Source organism: Acipenser ruthenus, chromosome 14 (genome assembly GCF_902713425.1).
Source record: "Acipenser ruthenus chromosome 14, fAciRut3.2 maternal haplotype, whole genome shotgun sequence".
Taxonomy (NCBI): domain Eukaryota; kingdom Metazoa; phylum Chordata; class Actinopteri; order Acipenseriformes; family Acipenseridae; genus Acipenser; species Acipenser ruthenus.
Genome location: NC_081202.1, coordinates 32,705,246 through 32,726,948, shown reverse-complemented (window position 1 = coordinate 32,726,948; position 21,703 = coordinate 32,705,246). Strand labels below are relative to the sequence as shown.

The window sequence follows — 21,703 nt, the reverse complement described above, 5'->3', positions numbered from 1 at the left end:
GCTTCAACATTCCTCTGGTGATTTACAAGGAATGAAATAAAAACAAAAAGATGCCAGGCCAGAATTTTTTTTATTGCAGTCAAGCCAAAAAATAACCAGTGTGTTCTAGGATACAAACTCACCATAAACCATGAAAACAAAGTGTACTTTTATTGTGTTGGTTATAATGAGACATTTCATTTTTTTGTGAAATTAAAAGTGCAGCAGAGAACAAACAAGTGATGGACACTTTCTAAACTTCTTTAGTATAGGAGGGATATACAGCACAGAATCATCACACATTATTCAGACAGATACCTTACCTTTTGATTTCTACATTTTACAGTATATTATATTCAAGGTGTTTCTGCTTGATGCAGTGAACTATATTTTGTTTCTTGGCTAAAGTACTTGTACACCCCTGAAACTTATAAATAGCCAAAAAAATGTGCACAACATACCCTTTACCAGCAGTTTAGGTATCCCATCTAATCTATTGGTCACATGGAATTGAAAGCAAGGATCTTGGCTTTACTTTTTACACAATTCAGCCTAATCCTAATATACAGAACAATGGATACTTAAAGGTAGAGTAAATGTCTGAATGAACAGTTTCAGATGCTACTGTATTAATGATTTATGTACGTAGATTCAGATAACCAGGATCTTTAATGTAACCCAGAAGGCTTTGCCCAAATCAATAACAAAAAAATAACAAGAGTAGCAATTTCTGTTCACAGTTTTGGCAGAGCTAGTACCAAGAATCTAGTTCAAGAGAAATAAATCACTGGTAATCTTGCCTGTAAGCTCCAAGACAGACAATGCCATACAAATCATTATAAAACTGCAGGTAAAGCAATGCTAATTCTAGAGTGGCACCTTTACTCAGCAAGCTGGCCCGACTTCCCATCTGAAAACAGCACCTTATCCCTTTCTTAGTTCAATATTAAGGCGTTTCTGTTGTAAGAGACAGAGACCCTCTGGATGCAAGTATAATGGGTATTCCTCACCTCTATGTTGTTAGATGTGGTTTTAGCTGTGCGGTCTATCAATGCTTTGCATCTTTTAAAGCAAAGGGTTAACACTGTGTAGTGCATGACAGTAAAAGAAAAATGTCATTAAACAATATGGAGGAACAGCAGAAGCAGAAAACACCTACAGTAGTTTGTGTGTATGCACATAGTGCATAATAGAGAAGCAAAGAGAGTATTTATCTATCAATAGAGCTGCTGTGACGCACGCCTGCCCTGCTGTAAATAATAGCATTGAATTCAGTTATGGTAGGAGCTGGTTTGAACTGCTGTGATAGCTACAGAGCTCTGCAAAAAACGTGTCCCTTTCTGCCCATTTCCGTTTATGTATTACTGGCTTTTTGGCATTTCTTGTTTTGGCAGAACCAACACAAAATGTCTGCACAAGTTCCTCTATTTTATTGCTGTGGAGAGGGGGATGAGCTATGATTGGGAACCGATTTTCGGTCCTAGCACATCAGTAAGCACAGTGATATGTTTTTTTTTTTTTTTTTATCTCGTTCTTGATATGTTTCTTGCTGGTGGTGCAACAGCACAGCAGTGCACTTTGGACACTGGAAGAATATATTTAAAAAATAAAACTACATTTTAACTGTGGTGCATTTATCAATGAAAGTGATAACAAATAAGCAGGGTAATGCTTTTAGATCTGATTCTGCAACCCCATGAAACAACTCCACCCAATCAGAGGCCGCACTGGGATTGAGAGAGCCAATGAAACCCAGGCTGATCGGGCAGAGGTGGAGGAAAAAGAAAGAACTTAAAGTAATACTTTTATACCACAGACATGTTCCTACTATTTCATTCCTTACCTGTTTAATATCCTATTAAGAGTGATCTGCATGGTTTCCATTGTTGTTTCTGCTTAGATCTTTACTTGATGTGCTTACTAACTATTCCAGAAAAAATGCTTCTGAAAAGACTCCTCAAGAACAATTGTGGGGGAAGCATATCAGTGTTGTGCAGGCTTCAGTGAACAATGCCTTGCCTTTGGGTTGTGTTGCCTAGCACAACGCTAATGTGCTTCCCCACCATCAGTTTGGGGAGTCTTTTTCGAAGCAGCAATAGAGTATCATGCAGAATCCGGGTATTAAACATATAATATACTGTAGATTATATAACATGATCCCTTTAAACACCATGTATCCCTTGGGAGATACAGGATTGGCAACAAAGAATATCGTCTAAGTTTACTACGCCGAGAATTAAGTACAAAACACTAAACAACTTGTTTTAGTAGCAATTAAATAAGGTTATCCATTTTTTAAATCTCTTTGAAGTTTAAAGAAAAACAGATGGTGTGGTAGGATGGCTTGGGTAAACTAACATTGAAATCCTCTGATCTGCTTCAGATTTGATCTAACCAGACAAGGATTTGACTTCTGTTTTCAAACAACTGATATGGGAAACAAAGGAAATGATTATTCTCATTAAAAATCTCGTCTTGTAAATCTACTTGAAATAATAAAAGTTACTATACAAACAAAAAAAAATTAAGTCATGCAGTACCATCAATGTAGAAGACCAATCAGAAATGACTAAAATTAAAAAAAAACAACTGTAACAATTTAGGTATATGGAGATTATGGAGCTGCTGCATGATTATTAACTTTTAGTTTAACAAGACTGTATCTGCAGAATTAACAACAAGCTAGATTATCTTGCAGTCTGTGTAATTCTGCAAAAATATATCGTTAATGTATGACCCTGCATAACACCAGAGTTTTAAGATCATTTGCAGTTCAAGACCTAAACAAAACAAAACAAACAAAAAAAAAAAAATCAAAAGGCAACTGGTTACAATTAGGTTACAAAGAACCTCCCTCTTGGGAGATGAGAACGGCAGCCGTTCTCATTGCTCAGTGGAAGCGACACAGGGTAGCTCCTTGAAGCACAAGGTAACAGGATACGGCTGTCATTCTTCACAGCACACTCGCTGTTAATGCAGGGTCTGTCGCAGTAGTTTGTCGAACCTGGGGCCGTGGTGACTGAACATTAAACGTGGATCAAATTTATACCTGGGGAAAAAAAAAAAAAAAAAAAACACAAGGTCACATTCGTAGGCAGTTTCCTCAACCAACTGATCACAAATCTGTGTTTCATCAGCTTAAATTGTGTAAAAGGCCGTTCAGCATTTAAAATCTCACACACTTTTTAAATGAAAAAGTAGACTTGATTTATTTCAAGGTACATTGGTTTACACACAAAGTATTCAGTAACAGTGGTTTACAATGCATCATCACACTGAAAAAGATTAAACACTATGACCCGAAAGACGGAGCACAAGGAGGTTAAGCGACTTGCTCAGGGTCACACAATGAGTCAGTGGCTGAGGTGGGATTTGAACAAGGGACCTCCTGGTTACAAGCCCTTTCCTTCAACCACTGGACCACACAGAGGAGCGTGCTGCACATGCCCTGAATGAGGTGTGCTGCACAGGCCCTGAATGAGGTGTGCTGCACAGGCCCTGAATGAGGTGTGCTGCACAGGCCCTGAATGAGGTGTGCTGCACAGGCCCTGAATGAGGTGTGCTGCACAGGCCCTGAATGAGGTGTGCTGCACAGGCCCTGAATGAGAGGAGCGTGCTGCACAGGCCCTGAATGAGAGGAGCGTGCTGCACATGTCCTGAATGAGAGGAGCGTGCTGCACATGTCCTGAATGAGAGGAGCGTGCTGCACATGTCCTGAATGAGAGGAGCGTGCTGCACATGTCCTGAATGAGAGGAGCGTGCTGCACATGTCCTGAATGAGAGGAGCGTGCTGCACATGTCCTGAATGAGAGGAGCGTGCTGCACATGTCCTGAATGAGAGGAGCGTGCTGCACATGTCCTGAATGAGAGGAGCGTGCTGCACATGTCCTGAATGAGAGGAGCGTGCTGCACATGTCCTGAATGAGAGGAGCGTGCTGCACATGTCCTGAATGAGAGGAGCGTGCTGCACATGTCCTGAATGAGAGGAGCGTGCTGCACATGTCCTGAATGAGAGGAGCGTGCTGCACATGTCCTGAATGAGAGGAGCGTGCTGCACATGTCCTGAATGAGAGGAGCGTGCTGCACATGTCCTGAATGAGAGGAGCGTGCTGCACATGTCCTGAATGAGAGGAGCGTGCTGCACATGTCCTGAATGAGAGGAGCGTGCTGCACATGTCCTGAATGAGAGGAGCGTGCTGCACATGTCCTGAATGAGAGGAGCGTGCTGCACATGTCCTGAATGAGAGGAGCGTGCTGCACATGTCCTGAATGAGAGGAGCGTGCTGCACATGTCCTGAATGAGAGGAGCGTGCTGCACATGTCCTGAATGAGAGGAGCGTGCTGCACATGTCCTGAATGAGAGGAGCGTGCTGCACATGCCCTGAATGAGAGGAGCGTGCTGCACATGCCCTGAATGAGGAGTGTCACATGCCCTGAATGAGAGAAGCTGCACATACCCTGAGTCGAAGACCCCGGCGGAGCGGCAGGACGGCCCCCAGCAGGACTGCAGCATCATGAGCCGGTGGTTCATCTTCGCCAGCACCTCCTGGTCGATGGTCTTGGCTATGTTGGTCAGCTGGAAGGGGTCGCCGGTCATGTTGTACACCTCCACAAACACCTGCAAAGAGGAGCTCACAAATCAGCAGAGTAGAAGACGAGTCCAGCCAGAGGCACATTGTTAAGCACTGCCCTTGCAGAGGAGTGCTAACCAAGGATTTAAAATACATGGTCTTACCTCTAGTGAAGCCATGTAACACCAGGCAATTTTACAAGCAACTTGTTGTAGAAGCCATTTTCACGGAGTGGCTCTAATCAAAATTGTTTCTAATTGTTGGATTGAACTATGAATTATATGGTAAAAATCATATATATATATATATATATGTGAACCAGCCGTATCCACTCTCGGTTCTAGCCCCTTTAAAAACACGACCCAACACACTGGAATGGATTTTAAGCGCTGGTGCGCTATTTTTAATAAACACAAAAATCAAACAAAATAAAACACCTAGCTCGTTACGAGCACTAACTAGACAGGCAGGTCCCTGACTCATTAGCAGGACGGCTAAACCGTTTACCTGCCAAACACCTTAAACAAAAACCACACAGGTTTAATGCAGCGTACTTTTTACCTCACGACTGCCAGGAAGCAGAGCACTCCGTCTCCTCAGCAGCCGTGCGCAAACTGACTGCCTGCTTTAAATACCCTGCACCTGGTTCTAATTTAACAATAATTACCAGGTGCAGGGGATAATTAATAATAAAACAATTAATAAATTAAATAAAACAATAAAGCAAAACAATTAAACAATTAAATTAAACAAATGTGCATTCCGCACATGTTTTTTCTTCAGGGAGGCTTTAACCCCCTCCCTGCTGTCTTACTATATATATATATATAATATATATATATATATAATATATATATATATATATATATATATATATATATATATATATATATATAAATAAAAGGTCACCTGGTGTTTCATGGACATTAATTATTAAACATGGTCACTCAAGGTTGTCTTCATTGACACTATATTCTGACACTCGGGACGTTTCAATGTGATGTTAAACTGAGGGTTCTAATAGCAGTGATATCAGGCAGGTTTGTCTGCATTTAAGTTCAATAAATCTGCAGATAAATAACAATCGCCTTTCACCCTTTGAATCCAGTCTGTCTCCGGGATGATGAGATCATTAAATTTGTGGAATCTCAGTCTGAGTCTGCATGGACATTAGTAATCCACACCACTAAAGCCACCGTGAAAATTGCCATTGAAATACAAACTGCGCATTAGACCGCTGCAGATAATGGATGCTGTGCTTGCCTACTGTAGACTAATTAACTAATAAAATATGGATTTAGTGATAGTCCAACCGATTCTTTTAGGGAGAAATATTTTGCTCATTTCCAGTTAAAAAAAGATAAAAAATAGTGCAGTTAACAAAATAGTTAAATAATATTAAAATAACAGGTTGATGTCAGTTAAAAATGCTCCAAAAAATACAAAGTAGCCTGTCCTCAAATTACTTAATGGGTTAGGTTCCTTGGAGAATGAACACAAGCACACTGCTCTGCAATGCATTACACAAGCAGGTAGGAGAACAGCCTTACCTCACTGTCATCAAACTCACAATACTGCAAGTCTGAAGAGACTGAAATCGTCCTTACACACGCGTACGTGTTGTTGAACGCATCTTCACAGACACAATCTGGGAAACACTCCTGAACAAAAAGAAATAGAGGATTAAAAAAAAAGTAATTGAATGACCACAACCAACATTCTAGACACATTCGAAAATAAAAGTAGTTATATGGTGCCATCTGCTGGATGATTGTAGACAATGTAAACAAGGCAAGGCCTTCTTGAGGAACTAATATTATTATTTTAATCCAAGCTATACGAATTGAAAGCAGAAAACCTAAATGTTTAATATACCAGAGATATTTCTTCAGTTTTGTTTTATTTTTATTTTTTTACTTGGGTAAAATAGATAAAGAAAATGAATGCATCTTATTTTGAAAATCCTTCATGTAGCTGTTCTACATCAGTTTAGTGTTTAAACTCTTTTAGAGATATCAAAACACTGAGTTTCAGATCATCCTGAAGTTTACTCCAAGACACCCCCCCACCCTCTCCCCAATCCCATTAAAACTTTAGGAAGTGAGAAACTTAGAACCTTGTGGGATCAAAGATTATACGTACTACTAGAAGGAATTAACAATTTATTAAGATAATCTGGATTTTGCTAAGGATAGCCTCATAAACAATGATGTTTCAATCTTCGTGAAGATAATGAAGTCAATAAAGGAGGGACTGAAGTAATACTGTATACTTTGTTGATGCTTAGTTTAATTAAGTGGCAGTTAAAAACCCCTCAAGCATCTCTTTATGGACAAATTTGTCATCTACAAGAAGAGAGAGAAACATCTAGGCGGCAGATCCCACAGATGGAAATAAGACTCCTACTGCAAAGCAGTTTCATCCATTGCAGGTTTACTATGAGCTTGAGTATACTCAGCATACAGGTAACAAGCTCAGGTGTGTCTTATTACACTCATAGTAAAACCAGGAATGGATCAAACTGCTGTGCAATGAGAGTCTTATTTCCATCCCTGGATCCATAGCTATAGATGACTGGATGAAACAGGATTATTGCCCGTTTTACAAGTTAATTGATAATAACTTTTTCAGTACAATAAATAATAAAAATCGTTAATGATTTTTGTTTTTTTACCACTTGGGTGCAGAAGCTGGAAGCCCCCTCCCTGCAGCCCCTGTATTTCCTGGTACTTACTGCCACTCCCGGTCCCAGGGCCGGGCAGGACGGGTCACTCTGGTTGTGTCCTTCCCCCTCGTACTCCACTAGGAAGTCAGTGCGCCACGTCACATTCTTCCCTTTGCTGTTCTGAAAGAACAGGATGCTTTTATTGACAAGCTGCCGTGCCCCTGTGACAGGTGCACTGGATGTAGGAAGCTGCAGTGTATATATGTGTGGGGGTATCTCTCAGAAAGGGGTTCATGTGGGCAGGCTAATTGATTTAATAATAAATTAATTGCCTAATTCTATTTAGTCTGGCCACCTGGGTATATAAGGGCAGCAGTGTGGAGTAGTGGTTAGGGCTCTGGACTCCTGACCGGAGGGTCATGGGTTCAATCCCAGTGGGGGGGGACACTGCTGTTGTACCCCTGAGCAAGGTACTTTACCTAGATTGCTCCAGTAAAAACCCAACTGTATAAATGGGTAATTGTATGTAAAAATAATGTGATATCTTGTAATAATTGTAAGTCGCCCTGGATAAGGGCGTCTGCTAAGAAATGTAATTATAATAACTCAGGCACCATGTTTAGGAGGCTGTGTTGTCCAGTGGTTAAAGAAACGGGCTTGTAACCAGGAGGTCCCCGGTTCAAGTCCCACCACAGGCACTGACTCATTGTGTGACCCTGAGCAAGTCACTTAACCTCCTTGTGCTCCGTCTTTCGGGTGAGATGTAATTGTAAGTGACTCTGCAGCTGACGCATCGTTCACACACCCTAGTCATTGTAAGTCGCCTTGGATAGCGTCTGCTAAATAAACAAATAATAAATAAGCCTTGTCACATACACACTCAGGTTCTCAGTGCTGGGTCTCCCTGTGAAGTACTGGGACACAGGTAGTTAAGGGCTGTCTGTGTGTCGGTTTCATATAGGAACTTTTGTTGCTGGACCCCGTGCTAGGTGGATGACACATTGGTCTTTGATGGCCACCTATACTTTGTGTGCTGCTTCTTTTTGGTTATATAAATGAGCACTTTGGTGCTTGGACCACACTTTCTGTTATTAGTGGATTGTTTTTTGTGTTGTGTTCCTGTCACAGACCTGCAGTCATATTAAATTTGATTACACACACAGTATAATTCCTTGGGTGTCTGTTTTCAACATTCTTCCAGACTTTTCTGTGCACCGAATTCTCAGAAAGAAACGGGCACTGTTGGTGGTCTAGGTGGTTTGCATTGAAGTTGTCGGTGCACATTGAAATTTGCTTTGCCGAAAAGCTTTATTTATTTATTTTTTTAAACATTTTGTCTGCTGCATTATAAGTGTGTATAAACCTTGGTCACAGATACCAGCTGGCTAGGATAAATGTTTTTATTTTTATAATCTAAGCTGAAAAGCGCTCACATACCCTGACATAGCAACCCAGAGGCTTGCTGAATTGCTGTGACATGAGAAACACACATGGAGACAAGCGTGCTAGTGTTGAGGTCTGGGACAGCTTTGAGAATGGGATTCGTTTCAGACTGACCTGGCTCATTAAATGTAGTCCGCCAACCTCTGTCATAAACTGTGTATGTGCTGTAGATGCCTTCACATTGACACACAGCAGAATAAATCGATATTATTCCTAACAATTCTGGCTGTAAAGGCTTAAAAGAGTAAAAGAAAATCTAAACGGCATAGTATTTTACAAAGTGCTTGACCGAAAATGTCCTGTTTTATCAGTTATTTGACATTTCTTCAAAAAAAGCTAAACTAAAATTCATACACTGACATTTGCTTAAAGAGTTAGTAAGCAAATAAACGACTCAAGTAACAGCAAATCAAACCAAATCTGGAATGGATCGGAGGGCTATGCAACAGGAGTCTTGTCTCGATAACATAACACTAACTTACCATTAGTGGTAGAAAAGACATGCCATCCATTTGAGTCTTCTTAATGTCGTATCCAGCGATATCCATGATCGTAGGTCCCAGATCAACATTTGCAACCAGCATCTGCAAGAAAATACAGTGGATTTAGTGCAACTCAATCTCCCTTCTTACAGAGACACTACCTGCAAACGGGCCCGTTGGTACTGGGTGCAATGTGAAAACTAGCCCACTAGGAAATGGACTGAGACCAACAGAACATCTTTCATACAAGCCCCTCCAATAGCCACATACAGTACAGTCATGGACAAAGGTATTGCATCACCTAGAACTTTAGGATTGAGACAATTAAAAACAAATAAACTATATGAACATAATTCTGAACTTCTATTTAACATCATGTAATCAAAGAAACTACAAAATGATATCACAAAAGTCTACAGGAAACCATAATAGTAATACAGTATTTCATGTTAGATTTCGAAATGTCACGTTTCCATTTTTGTCAGTTTTTCGTTAAATACATGGAAAACTACAAAGTGATGCAATTCAATATGTTAACGTAACACTGTTCAGCAGCTTTCATTCGACTTTATTAAGCAAAATGTGTTAATTATATAGGGTGATGCAAAACGTTTGGCCATAGCTGTATAGTCATAGTGTAAATAATCATAATAAATTTCTGAGCAATTATATTTTTTTTGAGCAACATGGGATTACAATAATTATGTTCCTATAATCTAAAGTTACCTGTGTCTTCTGAGCTGTTTTTAAACTTTATATGATGGGATTCACAGAAGCTGCTCAGCTCCCTGCAATAGCTGCTGCTTGCAAACCCAGCGTCCTGCACACAGCACCTACCTTGTTTGTCTGATTCGGTTTGATTCCGGGTCCTCTTACAAGCAAAGGGATCTTGATATCAAACTCATAAAGCTGCCGCTTGTCCACGGGCAAGGAAAACTGACCTAGGAGCACAATCAGTTTTAATGTTGTGTGTTATAGAAAAAAACTTTCAGTTTCAGTTTGATGACATCACAACCGATGCAGCTGAATCTATCTGCAGTCAGGGTTTGGGTCAATTCCTGTTTTTCAATTTCAATTCTATTAGGAATTTAAATTGACATTTTAGAGGCATAATTGTTCAACTGCTTTCATCTACCTGTCTGTCTGCTATTTCCTCCTGGATGCACTCGCATCACCTCAAACTCAACCTCTCTAAATCTGACCTCCTTTTCTTTCCCTCCTCCTCCCCCTCCTCTGATCTCTCTATCTCTGTTCCTCTGGAATCTACCACACTCTCTCCCTCTTCCTCCGCTAAGAACCTTGGAGTCACCCTGGACCCCTGCCTCTCTTATTCCCAGCACATCTCCACTCTGGCACGCACTTGCCGATTCTTCCTGAGCAACATCCGAAGAATCCGACCCTTCCTCACCATCTATGCTACCCAGCTCCTGGTCCAGGCCCTGGCACTCTCCCGCCTAGACTACTGCAACTCCCTCCTGGCTGGCCTCCCTGCATCCGCCACCCGTCCGCTCCAGCTCATCCAGAACTCTGCTGCCCGCCTGGTGTTCTCTCTGCCTCGCTTCGCCCACGCTACTCCACTACTCCGCTCGCTCCACTGGCTCCCGATCACCGCTCGCATCCAGTTCAAGACTCTTGTACTAGCCTACAGATGCCTTGACCAGACTGCACCCAGCTACCTCCAGACCCTCATCTCTCCCTACACCCCCACTCGACCTCTCCGCTCCGCCTGCACTAGAAGACTGGCTCTACCTCCGCTACGCTCCCCCGCCTCCCGAGCCCACTCCTTCTCCACCCTTGCTCCGCAGTGGTGGAACGACCTTCCTACAGATGTCAGGACTGCCCAGTCCCTGACCACATTCCGGCGCCTCCTTAAGACTCACCTCTTCAAACAGCACCTGTAGAACTCCTCTGTTTGTATCCTGGGACACTATCACCCTTCATTTAAATGTGCTTTATTTTGCTCTTATCTGCCCCCCATTTTACTGCATTTAATTCCTGTACTTCAGAATACTGTAATCTGCCAAGTGTTTAACCTGTAGTACTTTGTATTTAATCATATCCTGATGTAACTATCACTATTTAATCATATCCTGATGTAACTATCACTATTACCTGCTGTATTATTGAATTGTGGTTTGTCACACTTGAACAAAAATTATTGTATTTCTTGCTCTTATTGTATTACTTGTATTGTAACACTTGAATGTATTTGTATTTGCTTGCGATTGTAAGTCGCCCTGGATAAGGGCGTCTGCTAAGAAATAAATAATAATAAATAATAATAATAATTTGAAGCCAATTTAATTGACTAACAGGGACTTCAATTTAAGTAATTTGTTACTAGTGTGAGAAACTCATTTTAACAGAATACTGCTAATTGCAATGTCGATCAATGGTGTGTTGGAATTGATTAAAAGGGAAATTGAATTGGAAAAGAAATTGAAGAACAAGAATGGACCTCAATCCTGTTGGCAGTCAAACTGTCAATTTAAAATGAACATGAACATGAATGTATACAGACAACAGCTACCACCACCACAAAGGCACATTCTGTAAGTGTATGCTCAAGCATACACGAGCACCCGACTATTGTGCCTTTGCCTCGGGAGCCGCTCAGGGATCCCCTGCGCCAGCGTCTCCGTGGGACTCTGTTTTATCAATGGTAGTGCTTGATGTCTTTGCCGGTACCTGTGTGATAACCATTGTCCGAGGTGAAAAAGATGTAGGTGTTGTCAAGCTCTCCTCGGGTTTCCAGTTTCTTCACCACATTCTCCACAAGATCGTCCACCGAGAGCAGGGTGCGCCACCTGAAACCAAAAAACAAGAGACATGCATTTAATAAATAAAAGGGTTAGTCAAGAATTTTTTTTGAAAAGGACAAGGGTCAATAATATGGGAATTTTACCTACAATTTATGGACAATATGTAATATTTACTATGGAAGTTGTTTAACCTTTAATGGAACTAGCATATGGTATAGTTGCAGAAATTACCTGGTCTACTGACACATTCTTACTGATTCCTACTGATGGTAGTTCCATTAAAGGTGAAACAACTTCCATTGTAAATATTTCATTTTCACTTGACCTTTATCCTGATGAAATTCAATCTACAGTTCTGGGTACAATCTGCCAAAGCAAAGAAAGGTATGCAGCGTGCAAGCCAAAATAATTACAAAAACCTTCAAAACAAGGCGTTTTGCTTGGATTAAGTTGCAGGTTGGTTACCGGCAATAAAATATTTAATTTGGCCGAAACAAAGTGCTTCTTCTAACAACCAGGGCAATAAAGCATGAAAATGAGAACTGTTAAATTAGCTGTGCAGGTTTTTAATTTTGAACAGAGTTTCACAACTAAACAACAAAAAGCAACACTATAAAAACATTGTAGTGCCACGCAACGCTAAGTCAGCTTTTATATTATCTTTGAATTTATACAGTACATTATATTAACGGTTGTGGCAAAACAGAGTTTATTTAGCACAATACTAGCCCAATAATCCTACCTACAGGAGCACACACTGCGAATACTAAACCCTGAACAAAAGACCTGAAACTGAAAATCCAGCATGTCAAGTACGTGTCTGTGACTCAGTTTTCTATACTGATCCACAAAACAAGATTACTGCAGCATTATCAGACATGGCTTGTAGCCGTCTAAGACTTGCTATCATGGTCAGCAGTCACCATGAAGAGACCTTTACCTTTTTCTATAGGCATCGTCTAGGAATTGAACAGAGGAGTTTGTCATTGGAGTCTTGGCTTGTCTGATCAACCAGTGCTTATCCTAGAAAGAGGGGAGAGCAACAGGAAAGAATGAATACACTAACACCAGTGTGTTACAGCCAAATCTGTACAAAGGAAGGGATACAGACACATTCCTTCTTCTGACAATCTTTTTAGAAGACCTGCAATTGGAGGCTGTGTGGTCCAGTGGTTAAAGAAAATGGCTTGTAACCAGAATGTCCCCGGTTCAAATCCCACCTCAGCCACTGACTCATTGTGTGACCCTGAGCAAGTCACTTAACCTCCTTGTGCTCCGTCTTTCGGGTGAGACGTAGTTGTAAGTGACTCTGCAGCTGATGCATAGTTCACACACCCTAGTCTCTGTAAGTCGTCTTGGATAAAGGAGTCTGCTAAATAAGCAAATAATAATAAAATAATAATTGCCAGAAGCAACTGCACTGTGCTTTGTCTCAAAAATAGATTTTTAGTGAATTTTTACAGGAAGAGAATCAACTACAGCCAAAAAACACCTGGTCCTCGAGGAGCATCCCACTGAAAAATGCTTGGTCCTGAAAGGGTTAACACACTGTCATAACGCAGGCTTAAGATTTTAAAATGCCCCTCTTTCAGCAGCCTTTGAAAGCCCTGTTTAGTTTAGTCTTCACCTTCCCGTGCACGTTGAAGCTGGGGTCCCGCGGCGCCTTGACATTAGGGAAGCTCTTCTCATACTGGGGAGCGGAGGTCCAGGGGGAGTGGGGAGCAGGGGTGGAGATCATCATGAAGAACGGCTGGTAATTCCGCTTGTACTCCAAGAAATCCATGGAGAAATTTGCCTGCCAGCAACAACAGAAAGAGAACGCTTGCTTTAACCAACGACTCAAAACCTGAAAGAACTATAACGTTTTACATCCAAAGCAAGGGGCAACCTAAATCATTTCAAGCCTAGCAAACTTCACTAAGTAATAAAGTACTATTTTCACAGCTGTTTTCACATACCCCAATTAGCAGTGACCTTATCTAAGGTAAGATTAGGCAGTCCAGGATTAGTGCTAATCAGGGTCAGTGAAGCCCGCTGTTAGACCCTTAAGGGTTCCTATGAATACGGACTGCCACCATCAATTAATTAACAGTTTCCATCTTGGATTCTTGGGAACACAATTATGATCTTATTTTTTCTTTTTCAACTCAGTGGTTTCCCCCAGCAAATGGTTTTAATGACAATCCTTGTTTTGTTTGATTTTATTTGTTAGAGTTGCGAATCATACAAATTATGCTTCATTAAACTCCTAGTAAAATCAGGGAAATGGTTCCTGGATTGTTGCTTATTACTGTAAGCTATACAACAGCCACCACAAGCTAATAAACGGAAATTGTGCCCCGTCGCTGACTCTCCTTACCAGCACATCAGTCAGGTAATCCTGGTGGTAGTTCTGACCATGCTTCTCTGCTTTTCCATTCACTGACAGCGTGTAGTTATAATATTTGGAGTTCTTCTCCTAACAAAGAAAACATGACTGCATGCTCAGTTTACATCACAGCAGAAATTGTATACAATATAATATATTTACACAGTACAGCAAGTACAGAAACACATTTCTAAAGAATTACATACAATGGCACCAACAACTAATCAGGTACCCAAAGTTTCAATGTCCTCCCTCTCTGTTTCCCTCTCTCTCTGTGCTCTCCCAACTAATGGTAGTTTCAGGTCCGTTCTATATTATGGCTGGTGTACACAATGGGCCAGAGAGCGAGATGGCACAGACACCAGGATTGATCCACTCCTGACACAGCCAGTCTGAGCTACACCAAGACAATGTGTGCACTGGCAGGCTTGAGATCTCCCCTTCCTGTAATATTCAGCATGTGCTTTATTATTAACAAGTAGTTTGTTCTCATGCATCTGTTTTTCTTGAATACAGGATACAGCAAAGGTCTGTGGTGTCTGCTGTAAATACAGCAGGATGTTCTGTAACCCCTCTTCAACATTACTAATACTTCCACCCCCCTGGCTGGACTCTACTTCTGTATCTGGAGCTACACAGCATTTCAGTGTATTATTAATGCATGCTTTTTATCTGACTGTCAAGGTTGCCGCTCTATTCCAGCGTGTCTACAGAACGTGGATAATGTTTAACGTGGAAGTATTTGCTTGGGTTGCTTCTAATGAAGCTCAGACAGGGGTGTTGATTGAGCCGTTGAATAATTCTCTTACCAGAGCGTACCAGTAATCCCAGCCGGGCGGGACATGCTCGATGCCTCCAGCTTCCTTCGTTCCGTACTGAAAACAACAAGCACAGAGCATGAGTATTGGATTGCAGGAGGCACATTCTCCGATTAACTGATTTAAAGGAATGCGCTAGACTTGGAACACCTCAGTTGTTATTGCACACCTTTAATTCCCGTTACCTGATTTAAATACTTCCCTGCGAAGAAGGTCTGGTATCCGCAGTACTGGCGCAGCAGGGCTGGGAAGGTGACGGGCTCCTGTGTTTTTTGCCAGGCTGTGCTGCTGCAATTCCCTTCCAGGGTGTTGTTGACCACGCGGTGATTGTGAGGGTACTTCCCAGTCAGGATGCTGGCTCTGCTGGGGCAGCACAGTGGACTGGCCACGTACTGCGGAGAGTGGAAGCACATGAGAGAGTTAAAGGAGTGATCACCAAGGCTTTACACCCCTGCAGTGTTTACAAGAAACCCACTACTCTCATTTGTATTTTTTAACACACATCATTTTGAATGACCTTTGCTGCTGCAACAGTGTTTGCCACTCCTCCTATTTTTGTGTCATCTGCAAATTTAACAAGTTTGCTAACTATACCAGAATCTAAATCATTAACGTAGATTAGGAATAGCAGAGGACCTAATACCCTGTGGTACACCACTGGATACCTCGTTCCATTTTGAGGTTTCTCCTCTAACCAGTACTTTCTGTTTTCTACATGTTGACCACTCCCTCATCCATGTGCATGCATTTCCTTGTAAGATAGAATATACAATTGCTCCCCCTTTATAACGCTGTAATTGCAAGCCATAAGTAAGAGTGTGTTCTGCCTTATAGCGAGAAGCTCTAGCGTGATGGCATTGTGGGGCAACTGGGAGTCATGACCATACCACCTTATTAAGAGGCTCTGTAATCAAAATGGCCTTCATATTTTACAAAAATCAACTGGGCCTGTACTCATAAAAGTTCTTATTTTAATAAAAACTCTCTCTCTCCGTATAACTCTCCTTTCCATGTCCAAAATCATCTGCACACCTATCATTAATGAAGCCATGCTGATGGATCTTCAGCTGTAGGCTACTTAAGATACCTCTTTTGGTGTCTTAACTTTAAGTGGAGAATTAAGAACTCCACTTAAGTTAAGGTTTTATGAATGCCATATTATTTACGTACCCCACTTAAGTGTCCCAAATATGTACCCCACTTGAATTATACTTTTATGAATACGGGCCCTGGAGAACACATTTCTTCACTTTTACTCTGGAGCGTTTGCCAGGAAAAAGAGAATTTCTCTCAATAACATTGCAGTGTATCTAGATCAGGCTCTCTCCTGCAACATGCCTATTTTCTGTTCTCACAACACGCCACCCATTTCAATCCGAGCACCAGCATTGCTGCAGAAGGGAGACATCATCCTCCTGCTCACATATGTAATTGAGATGGATTTACCAGTGAGCATAAGGATGATGGGAAATGTAGTTCTGAGAGATCCATGTGGGTAAATGGGAAGCCATCTTGAAGCAGGGAATGCAATGTAAAAGTTTAAAAGAGGTCAAAATGTTAAAAAAAAATGAAAATAAAACAATATACACACCTTACGTAAACACCCTTTAAGTTTTGTCTTTTAACAAAATTATCATTAATGATCATTTCATTTTACAAATTACCATATAAAAGTAGACCATCTGGACCATATAGCATATTGATACATACTGTATTGTCTAATGACCTCAGTGTATCGTTACACTCTAGTTATATCCCAGTTACAATTGCACTTTTTAATACTTTGTAGTACATTGCTTCTTTGTACCTAATCACTTCTTGTGTTATAGGACAGATTTTCTCCAATAGCCTAACTGCAATAAGATCATGTGACCTACAGTACATAGTGATTAGGTACCAGGAATTTACATCACATTCCAGAAATAAAAAAAACCCTGCAGGTTAGAAAAAAGCAAGTGAAGAACCAGATGATGTTAGCTGAAAAATCTCACAATGCTAAGAGTTTAGAACTTTTTGTTCCTTCTTCACTTGTTTTAACTTACAATTAAAGATATGCATATTTGTAAAATACAACACAAATGATTTAGTAATTTAAAGTTCTGCTTCTTGTGCTGTAGGTCAACCTTGCTGTCACTTTCGGGTCTCACTTAGGCAGACCATGGAAGTGAGGCTGTGCTGCATCACAGGAAGTGACACAGGAGGATACAAGGAAGCAAAACCTTTAAAATTGATAGTGCTGAACTATATTTGAAAACATAACTCAACTAAATTAAAAAAAAGAACTTTGGCACATCTAAGCATATGGTAAGTCAACTAAATGATGCCACATCTAACATTGCCAAAGTAATTGATATACAAGGTGTCTTATAAATCAGGTGTCATAGGAAATATCACATATTCTGCCTGTTAGGATGCTTTCTGGTTAATGGGGCAGTCACACCCAGTTGACTATCTGTACCGCACATCAAAGTGATCTGAATTAGTAAAGCAATAGAGAGATAAGCAACATTAACAATTATGCCTGTGATGCCTGACTTAGACAGGTAAAGTTTTATCACATGCTGCAAAAAACTTACTGTATTTGTGAAGGTTACTCCTGCATCACCAATAAGCTTTCTGGTCTTGTTCAGTGGATTCTGCAATAGATTAAAAAAAAAAAAAACCTGGTTGGTTGTGCTGTAGGCATGTCAAGTTGACATTACTGTGTGGAGTTTTACAGTAAATTGTGCAATAGTGTGGCTTTATTTCAGGCTTTGGTTCATAGGTAGCACCTTCTACTAGACAAAACTTAATGCCCTGCGCGATGTTGTGTTCTAACCAAATTGAATATACAGTAGTAATAATAATAATAATAATAATAATAATAATACTACACTAGATGGCGCTGTGAACCTGACTGGTGCCTTTTAAGCTTGCACATTCATTATTACTAGATGAAGTCTGCTGCCAACTGTTTATCGACGTAGTGTGCACATTAGTAAGCACTGGTCACAAACAGTAAACTATTATTTGCAGTGTTAAGTTTGCTCTTATTATGATGGAGAGGTGGCTGGTTCATGCAAAAACAAAACAAAAAAACACAACAGCAGTGACATATAGAGAAGCCACTGAAACCAATTCTTGTAAAGTGGTGGGGGAGGGGGGTGTCAAGTACCACAGACAAGAGGGGGGGGAAGGGTCTAAAAAGTTTGAGCAACACTGCCTTAAACAATCCACTGCTGACACCAGTTAAAGAACCCCTGTCTTACCCTCCGACAAGGGTGGGAGCAAAGCTGGCCTTTCCACCCCTGGTCTTTGTTTCAATCCTGTTCTCCAGTAAATCATTTGATTGAACCAATTAAACCTGCACCCAGGCCCTGAAGTAGTTCATTATATAATTTTACCAGTTAAATCTGGAGTGGAATGGCTCTCCAGGACCGTGATTGCACACCCCTGCCCTACAGGATGTACACCTTTTAGGGGTGCCTCAGTATTTATGGAGAATGCTACTAAACCCCCCATTTTCCAGATGACTATAACAGGTGATACACTTTCAGGAAATCGGTCAGCTGTGCCCTGCTTTTACTTTCAGTTCCTGAAACCAGTGTTAGTAGTATTTAATAATTATTTTTAAAACTTCTGTTTTGCTTCCTAGTCTACAGCAGAACTTTACATATTGTTTAGGTTATAACTTTATTTCTTAAAGATGAAGTAAGGATTTATAAAAAAAAAATACAGATAACTTGGATTACCCTGGATACAGGCAGGAAGGAGATGGGGATTGATTTTCCCAACAGGAAAAAATGAAAATGAGGGAGGGGCAAATAAAGTGGACTGTCAACAAGGCCTGCTTACCGACACAGTAGTGTGAACCGAATGCTATTCTAGATAGAGGAATGTTGTAAACAGGCACCAAGGAAATTGTAGGATAGTGTCATTTTTAACAGGACTTCGAGATATTGAAGCTTTGCTGCAAATCATATTAATATGCGAATAGGTCTTAACTGTACTAAACAATTAACATCGACTGAATTTAATTATTAAACAACATACATTCGTGAAGTTCAACAGTATTACATTATATATATATATTTGCATTCTAAATCGGAAATCAGAAAACGACTTTTTTTTTCTATTTCGGTTTTTCATAAAAACAAAAATCGACCCGTTTTTCATTTTCCAATTTCTGAGTTTAAAGTACAAAAACTGATTTAGACTTGTTTCCCATTTTTCATATTGCTTTTTGTAACAAAGTATTAAAAATGGAATAATCTAATACAAAAATAAATAATAGACCATTAAAAAAAAAAGTACTGATGCGTGCTCTACTCGTATCGAATGTGTCTAGTTGTTATGACAGCAGTGTGGAGTAGTGGTTAGGGCTCTGGACTCTTGACCGGAGGGTCGTGGGTTCAGTCTCAGGTGGGGGACACTGCTACTGTACCCTTGTGCAAAGTACTTTACCTCGATTGCTCCAGTAAAAACCCAACTGTATAAATGGGTAATTGTATGTAAAAATAATGTGGTATCTTGTAACAAGTGTAAGTCGCCCTGGATAAGAGCGTCTGCTAAGAAATAAATAATAATGATGTTTTCTGCATCAATACATTGATATCTATATCTATGGAGATGCACCCCCCAAGTGAAACAAACTGGGTACCCATGAAAGGGGAGCTCTAAACAAACGTGAGCGTCCTGGGCAAATGTGCTATGATAATATAATCCAGTTAAGTTTATAAAGTTAATTTATAAAACCGGATATAAATATTAAGAACCGTACCTGGATTTTTTTTCCCTTTATGTGAAGGCTTATTCTTTTTAGTATTATTATAATGCACTGTACCTGAGTGATACAAGGATGATTATTATATTAACTTAACTTACAGTACTTTGTAACAACTGCTAAATTAATTAATAAACAATGTTGGTAAACAGACAGAACACTTCCACGACAATAAGCACAGGCCCGAAATTATTGCATTCTCATAACAGCGGGACACAGAGAGCTGGCCGTGTCTGACCCTTTTTTTAAAGGTTTGAAGGAGCTAAATAATTGTCGTGCTGCAGTGGGGGGTTCTTTTGTAACAGAATATGGTGAAGGGTGGGGGTGAATTCTGTTTACAGTTTCGCACTGTATCGCAGTTCCTTCTTTTCTAAGAGCTGCAGACCGCAGGGAGAAGAAATGTTTGCATCTTACAGAGCTTGCCATAGGATCATTAAAGGGGGCTAGCACGCTTGGTTGAATAGGTCTGTACCTCTTCCGACACATTAGTATAGCTATCATTGTTTAAGTGTGTACCTGTTAAAGAAGCATTAACAGATTTTTTGTGAAGTGCTGTCTCTGTCTGAATAAAGACTATTATTATTATTATTATTATTATTATTATTATTATTATTATTATTATTATTATTATTTATCAGCAGACGTCCTTATCCAGGGCGACTTACAAGATATCACATTATTTTTACATACAATTACATTATTTTTTACTGGCGCAATCTAGGTAAAGTACCTTGCTCAAACTAGGTACAGCAGCAGTGTCCCCCACCTGGGATTGAACCCACGATCCTCCGGTCAAGAGTCCAGAGCCCTAACCACTACTCCACACTGCTGCCCTACACTACCTCACTCCACAATGTTTTTGTATTACAGATTGTTCAATTTCGAATATTTTGTTGCAAAAACCAATATGAAAATGGGAAACAAGCCTAAATCAGTTTTTGTACTTTAAACTCAGAAATTGGAAAATGAAAAACCGGTCGATTTTAGTTTTTATGAAAAACCGAAATAGAAAAAAACAAGTCGTTTTCTGGTTTTCTGATTTCCAATTTAGAATGCAAAAACGATTGGCCGGAATGTACACGGACCCTTGACGTCCACTGTTCTTGCATTATTTAAAGCAGTTCATAATTCAAATCTAAACCGGTTCCTAGAATTTAAACTTTTCAAATACAAAAAATGTAAAGCACTCGGTACATGTTTTGTTCGGTACAAAATTATCTGTGGTTTCGTATGTATGCAAAGACAAAAAAGCACACATTTTTAGCAAATTAAAAGTCACTTACCATGCCACCTATTACAACATCGAGGTCGTCTGTCAGAAGCAAAACTATGTTGGGTTTTCTCGACCTACCCCCAAATACCTTGTTATTAAAAAACACAGAAACTAATATTGAACAAACCAATAAAGAGTTAAAACAGAATTTGATTGAGGCCATCTTAAGCGCCGCCGTTGTTGAACGACTTCTATATGACAGTGTAATTTAATTTTCGCCCCCAGACAATGCGCACTTGTATTTTTTAGTGCTCACTGTCTTGTTTTCTGTGCTTCCTTACTTCAGATCACGTGATAAAACACGTGGGTAAAAATGAGTCAGCTGATAGTGACGGAGCCGCTGCTGTAAATGAATGGTGGTCACTCGATAAGATTGATGTATTTATTTATTTATTTATTTATTTATTTATTTATTTATTTGTAAATACCGTGCGTCCATATTTTTAGCATTTATTTTATTTTTTATACGCAACAAATAAACATTCTTTGATATTATCTGTTTTATTTTATTTTTTAAAATGTCAGTGTTTTTTGCCATCACAAGCTCAAAATATTTTTCACAAGCTAAAAATTCGACAGC

At 40.1% G+C, this 21,703-nt stretch overlaps 1 protein-coding gene across 1 annotated transcript; it reads right to left on the bottom strand.

The window, feature by feature from the left end:
* Positions 1 to 51: 51 nt before the first annotated feature.
* LOC117419996 (N-acetylglucosamine-6-sulfatase-like) lies at positions 52 to 21,457 on the bottom strand. The gene is made up of 14 exons (XM_034033479.3): positions 21,134 to 21,457; positions 17,665 to 17,724; positions 15,274 to 15,480; positions 15,080 to 15,145; positions 14,262 to 14,360; positions 13,530 to 13,697; positions 12,843 to 12,925; positions 11,829 to 11,947; positions 9,978 to 10,081; positions 9,141 to 9,242; positions 7,285 to 7,395; positions 6,101 to 6,211; positions 4,437 to 4,597; positions 52 to 3,028 (listed from the first exon to the last, which is right to left on the bottom strand). The coding sequence occupies exons 1-14, from the start codon at positions 21,284 to 21,286 to the stop codon at positions 2,950 to 2,952; spliced, it is 1,623 nt and encodes a 540-aa protein (XP_033889370.2). The 5' UTR covers positions 21,287 to 21,457; the 3' UTR covers positions 52 to 2,949.
* Positions 21,458 to 21,703: the final 246 nt, after the last annotated feature.